This window comes from Scaptodrosophila lebanonensis, unplaced genomic scaffold, assembly GCF_003285725.1.
Source record: "Scaptodrosophila lebanonensis strain 11010-0011.00,11010-0021.00 unplaced genomic scaffold, SlebRS2 tig00000043-arrow-pilon, whole genome shotgun sequence".
Taxonomy (NCBI): Eukaryota; Metazoa; Arthropoda; class Insecta; order Diptera; family Drosophilidae; genus Scaptodrosophila; species Scaptodrosophila lebanonensis.
In genome coordinates, this window is record NW_022060545.1 from 7041062 (window position 1) to 7047918 (window position 6857).

The 6857-nt window shown below is 38.4% G+C and overlaps 2 protein-coding genes across 2 annotated transcripts; one reads left to right on the plus strand and one right to left on the minus strand.

The window, feature by feature from the left end:
- Positions 1-414: 414 nt before the first annotated feature.
- On the minus strand, positions 415-2777 carry LOC115622364 (alkaline phosphatase). Its single transcript, XM_030516279.1, has 4 exons — positions 2708-2777; positions 2160-2419; positions 617-1706; positions 415-551 (listed from the first exon to the last, which is right to left on the minus strand). The coding sequence occupies exons 1-4, from the start codon at positions 2775-2777 to the stop codon at positions 415-417; spliced, it is 1557 nt and encodes a 518-aa protein (XP_030372139.1).
- Positions 2778-4259: 1482 nt separating this feature from the next.
- On the plus strand, positions 4260-6411 carry LOC115622658 (syntaxin-7). The gene is made up of 5 exons (XM_030516668.1): positions 4260-4788; positions 4867-4936; positions 5010-5154; positions 5284-5703; positions 5772-6411. Exons 1-5 carry the CDS (start codon positions 4644-4646, stop codon positions 5862-5864), a joined length of 873 nt encoding a protein of 290 aa, XP_030372528.1. The 5' UTR covers positions 4260-4643; the 3' UTR covers positions 5865-6411.
- The last annotated feature ends 446 nt before the right edge of the window (positions 6412-6857 follow it).

A 6857-nucleotide genomic window follows, 5' to 3' on the forward strand; every position in this document is an offset into this window, starting at 1 on the left:
CTTATATAGTTTCTGAGATATATGTAGGTGATTATAGGAATGGAAAATCGGGAAAACCTCCATAGGGAAGAAGTGGGCAAAATCAAAAAATTAAAACAAACTTGCACAGCGTACACACATAAGACATGTTTGTGCAAAATTTGGTGTCTCAGAGAGACGCAGACAGGGCTAGATCCATTCCAGGTACATTACATTGCCATCAAAACGGGCAAAACCTGCAAGTCATTTATATAAATTCTCCCTCAAGACAGACAACATCAAAACTGCAATTTTACAAGCAAGTGTCATATTTTAGACTCCAAAGCCAATTGGGTCCCTAATTGGCTTTTCACGTTTGCTTTGTTTTATTAAAATACATGTTTAAATTAGTTGTTTTGGTTTTTAACTATATGTTTTGATAAGACAAATTCATTATTAAATTAATGGATTATAGCGTGACTTGGGCTGCAGATCGCAAAAAGTAATGCCAGGTCCAATGCAAGCGGCATAGCCCATGAGGTGGGGTAAAGCACTTTGTTCATATACGCCAGTAAATAGATGAGCCCAGGGTCCTGCATATTCGAACACAACTCAAGCACATTAATAAATTGTTTTAGAAGTAGGGACTGTAACTTACCGTTGGCATATACGGCCACATCGGAACCTTCATGTGTCTCCTCTGTCATAGGCACAGGATGTGGGTACAACGCATCTTTACCATCAAGTACTGGAGGAATGCGACCAGTAGAAGGATAGAACAGTTCGGGATGAGGACCATTGGCATAAGAAAGTACAGCGTATGGTAATCCATCTACATCGCTCAATTCCGAGTTCAGACCAGTAATGGGGTTATTTATGAGTGGGTACCCGCTAATGGTCATTGTATGGGCGTGGTCCGCGCTAACTACAATCAACGTCTCCCAAGGATTGGTCAGCTCCAGAGCTCGTCTTACGGCATTCGAGAAGTGTACAGTTTCGTCCAAAGCTTTCGCAGCTTTAGTATCGTGATGAGCATGATCGATGCGACCGCCTTCGACAAAAAGGAAGAAGCCGTTTGGATCCTTAGATAAAACGCCAATCGCAGCTTCTGTCATTTCCGATAATGTGGGTGTATTCACAGGATTGTCCAGACTATAAGGCATGTGCGAGGGCGCAAACAAACCCAATAAATAATCAGTTCGACGTAAATTAGTGCCCAGTAGTCCTGTTCGATTATAGACGTAACGACTAATGCCCGGCTTCCCCGACGTCCACTCATTGATCAAATTCCGTCCGTCCGCTCTTTCGCCGGGATTACCGTTTTCATCCACAGAGGTGGTTGGCAAGAATTTTGAAGTACCACCACCCAATACAACCCTTAAACGCTTGCCAATATCGCCCTCGATCAGTTGCTTGGCTATGTCAGAGCAATCTGCCGGATTCGTGACAGTCGTATCGGCGGCAATATCAGCGTCGCTCTCAAAATCCCGATTCGCCGAATGGGCATACAAGCCAGCCGGACTGGCATGTGTAACACGGGTTGTGGTCACCAAGCCTGCAGATTTACGTGCACGCAACGCCCATGATGCGATCGAGGATACTCGGTTTTCGGGTAGCTTGGCTGCAGCGCATTGATTTACTTCGACGTCTGCTGAAACACCCACTGTTACATAATTGGCTTTAATGCCCGACAAGTAGGCAGTCGCTGTGCACGCTGAGTCGGGCACTTGTCTATCCGCACAGTAAGTCTGAAAAGAGATTCAAATTTATTTCTAGACTTACACAAAAGAAATCATTTCACCGCAGTGACTGCGCCCTCACTTTCCTGAGACTCGCAAGAGTCTTTCAATTTCAAAGTTGATTGGAATTTAAATTAAATTTGAACATTTTTGCTGAAGACGTACAAAATGTTGGCAAATTATTGCCTCCATTAAAAGCTATGCTTATGGTAAGAGAAGTCTGGAAACCAAATTTGATGCTCTAGCTTTCAGGGTAGAAAAGCGGTCGCTGTTTGTGTGGACGGAAAGATAGACAGGGGGTGGCAGACCCCGCTTCCTTTTTTCTAGAGCATAGCATTTCACCCTTCAGGTACTGGGCATAACAAATCAAATCTATTTTTAAAATTCTTTGATTTTTTACTTGATTTATTTTTTTCAAGCAAACTTGGAGCTCTATGGTAGTTTTTATAATATATCGCTCACCTTGGAAAGTCCCACATAATTAAATTTCTCAAACGACAAGCGATTACGTTCGCCAATGATGCCTCGCAGTTGTCCTTCATAGATGCGACTGGCCGTGACGGTGGGTACGGACATTCCATCGCCAAGGAAGAATATAATATTTTTGGCTACATATTGATTTGGGGGCGTTGCAAGTTTGTCGTAGAGTGTACGCTGTCCATCGTGGAACCAGAGCTCCTTTGATTTGAGATCGTTCGGGTTGGTTATTCTCCAAAGACGATCTGTGAGGAGATGAGGTATTTTGTGAAGAATTAATTACCAATATTATGTCAAGTGAAAGTGCAGGCTTTATTTTTATTCCATTTTTAGAGTCAATATAAAAAAATAGAATTGTAATTTTATTTCACATTTAATTAGCAAATATATGTATTTTGCATATGTTTTCTATTTTCATTCTTTTTTACGTCGCCGATCGTTCGTTTTAAACTCTCACTTTTGGTGAGCGTCTGTTTTGGTTTTTGTTTTTTCGTCAGTCGAATTATATACATTGTTGGTAAATTGTCACGCACCTGGCCCATATCTGTACTGACAATAGCACAGAGCGATTTGGACGAGGAATGTTAACCAGAACACACGCATTATTAGCCTTTAACTGTATGTAGAATTTTGATGAACCTGTTGTGGCGCTGATGAGCAACTTTCAAGAGAAATGCGTTGGAAATTAAATTGGTTTTTCGGGCAGCGCGTATGCGAGCCGACTAAGCGCAGTTTTGGGAGCTACACACCTATTTATATGATCCGAGGTGGGAGCGGACCCTTTAAAAAGCCGAAATATTTTAACACAACAAAGCAATTAATTAAAAGTCAGAAAAACAAACCTAGTCATATTGCAGCACATTTTATGCTGCATTATATTTAAGACCATTCTCATCACCAATACAAATGCAGCTACCTTTTTGTCTTGGCCAACACAAATTCATATTTAAGCCATTTAGAATCTATATTTATTCGAAACGGTTGCGCGGTTGGGTTTTGTGATGTCTTCGATTTTCTAACCCTCCGACCGGTTTGACGTTAGTCCTATGTGCAAAGGTTGGTTGATCTAATCAAGTTGGATGCAACCTGAGCGCAGTGTCGCCTACGTAAGAATGAGAAATTTACATAATTTCTTTTCTACTCTTTGTCATCCCTGCTGTTAGCAGTTGATGATCCCCTTTTATGGGGTTTTTGAACTTTCAGTATTAGTTTAGTGAATGGAATGAGATTTTTATTATTACGAAACCTGGTTATAACGATTTTTTGTTTATGAAAAAAATATTTTGAGCATACTTGAATGAAACCAGTTTCAGTTTGGTGATTTATTTAAATAAAGTACAAAATTGATTGCATTTGTTTATAACTTGTTTATCTTTAAACATCATAAAAAAACATTTTTAGTTATGTTGTATCATATTTGTTTATGTACAATTTATTTTGCTTACAAGGGAAACAAAATTATTTTTAAAATTTATTTTACAATTATCATTTTAATTTATTGATGTATATAAATCAAATTTTTAAATTAAATTATCAATCAAAATAATTAATCAAGTATGCAAATTGCAATAATAACAAATAAAAGAGATAATACTTATTGCTAATTGACAATTATTAATTGATGTAGGAAAATCAAAATTTATTTTTGGTTCGTGTACTCGTACATTGTATTAAAATAAAGTAGTTAAGCAATTTTATTCCGTTATTATATGACAACACAAAAAGTCCGTTTAGATATGAGTTATTTGATTTTGAATTGAGCACATCATGTATAATACAGAGAGTATGTAGAAATATAATTGATTAGATTTTGTATTAATAATTTATTTCAGAAGCAACTGCTTATAAATTTGAATGTAAAAAAGTTATTTGAACAAATACTATATTTCGTATGAATAATGCAGTTCAAACTTCAATTACATCAAACTTTGCAGTGTTTTACAATATACCGCGAGAATACGGAGCTAAAAAATATCCCACAAAATACTGGATATAAATCGTTTAACAACACTCCCTGGTCCAGTCATCATATGAAAAATCGTTGGTAAAAGTTGGCAGCACGCTGGTGAATTGGTACACAAAAATTCCAAAATTTCAGGTGTTTCGTGTTTTTTGTTAGCTTTTAATTGAAATCTAACGCTACAGAGGTGTATGTAAGACATGACAAATATTTGCCATATCACTTTTTGAGCGAAAATCGCAAAAGAAACAGAGAGTACTTTACAAGGGCAAAAGGGGTGGGTGGCTCTAATAAAATTAAACAAAGGCAGCCCCCCAACGAGCAGCAAACAACACACAAACACATACATCAATGTAATTTGCTAAAACGCATATATGATATAAGTGCAAAAACCCCAGCGACAAGGAATACATTTAAAAGCAAATAAAACATTCCATAACACAGTGGCAGTACAATATCTGCGCGAGTTCTGAAATCTTCACCCCAGCAAAGTGTCTGCCTACGAAAGCATGGATTTGCAGCATATGGAGAACGGTCTGAGTGGTAGTGGTGGGGGCGGGGGTGGTGGTGTTGGCGTTGGAGGTCTTAGTGAGATAGACTTTCAACGTTTGGCACAGATAATAGCAACAAGCATAGAGAAGGTGCAGAAAAATGGTGAGTATTTGTTGGGCGTGTTATGAGCTTTATGAGTAATCATTGTATCCCCTTCTTCATGGTTCTAATGGTACGCAGTGTCTACTATGCAACGCATGGTCAATCAACTTAACACGCCACAGGACTCTCCCGATTTGAAGAAACAACTGTAAGTGTTTGCTTTGCCTATATATTCAAAATGTGACGCAAGGCTAACTTGTCAATATGCCCGCCCCATACAGACACCAACTTATGACCTATACCAATCAATTGGTCAACGATACCAACAATCAGCTGAAGGAAGTGGACAAGTGCAAGGAGCGTCATTTGAAAATTCAACGAGATCGCCTGGTCGATGAGTTCACAGCGGCATTAACTGCTTTTCAGGTATGTAGATAAGTATGTGGGCCTACGAATGTTTTATTTGCTAAACAAATGAATGCTGATAAACAAATGACTCATGCTACCGATTATTTCTAATTAAACCCAACTACTGATTTTCTTTTTAAACTGTAGGCCGTCCAACGCAAGACAGCGGACATTGAAAAAAATGCGCTACGCCAGGCGCGTGCCAACAGCTATAATATTTCACATCCGCCAGGCTCGACGCGCAACAGCGCCAATGCAAACAGCAACAATGATAATGGTTCCTTCTTTGAGGACAATTTTTTCAATCGCAAATCAAATCAACAGCAGCAGCAGCAACTGCAGACTCAATTGCAGGAGCAAAGCGATCTACAAGCGCTCGAGGAGCAGGAGCGAGCCATACGCGAGTTGGAGAGCAACATAGTGGGTGTAAATGAGATTTACAAGAAACTGGGGGCTATGGTTTACGAACAAGGCCTTACTGTAGACTCGATTGAATCGCAGGTGGAGCAAACGAGCGTATTCGTGTCACAGGGCACGGAGAATCTGCGCAAGGCCAGTTCATACAGGGTGCGTAAAAATGTTGTAGCATAAAAAAGTATAATATTTACAAATCTTTCTGTGTTTCTCTTTTGCAGAACAAAGTGCGCAAGAAGAAGCTGATTGTATTGGGCATTGCGGGAATTGTGCTGTTGGTAATAATATTACTACTGGTGTTGAAATTTAACTAGGCAGGCCAACAGTTGATATGGCAATATGTTTATCATTAATATTAAAATTGCAAATTTAAACCAAAATAGAGGAAAAATGTGAAAAGACAGGTGTAGAAGTGCAGACCACAAGGACGCCAAAGTAAGCAGTTCTCGTTAAAATTAGACGCATTTGTGGCTTTAAAAACAAACTACATACATACTTACATACATTCAAACTTCCAAATTGGCTAACCCGAGCAAAACAAAAACAAGAAAACTAAAACTTAACTTTGTGTGAACAATGATAAAAATGGCTTTCTCCGTTTGTTGCATGTATCGAAAAGTATTTACCCTTCAATTTATGTGGCGGTTACATATAAATACACTAGTACATACATACACTCATATATATGTTATATTCTATATCTATACACAGTATATTTTTTAATTATTTAAACACATACTTATATTTTGTATTTATAAGCAAATTAATTAAAGCACTTTGTACATTATGTAACCGAGGGGCGAAAAGTTGTTAAGCGCGTTTGTGAATTATTCGATAATCGAAGAAAACTACGAAACTCAATTCTTATATGTTTTTAAACTCACTTGCTTGCGCTTGAATTGTATTTAGTCTGAGACGAAGGCATAGAAAAAATGCAAGTACAATAAAATTATGAGAGAACAATGAAGAAGAAATAAAAAAGCAAAGATAAACTTGTACAAATGCAAAGTAAAATCCTTTTTGGTTTTTTTTTTTTTGTTAATTTCTCTTCCAAACTTGATGAAAACATTTCGAGCACTTCATTTGGACTGCATGAATGAATCAATGAATGGGCTCGACGGAACACTCTCGACTCCAGCTTTAAAATATGCACGGTCATTGGGCGGGTGGTCGATCGGTTGGTCCGTCGCGTCATCAACGCCATCAACGCCTCGCGTTCGATTGACTTATGTATATCTTTAACGATCATTAAGATTTGTTGTGCCCGCTGATACGCATACTTCAGGGGCTTAAGCTGGAGCTGAGAC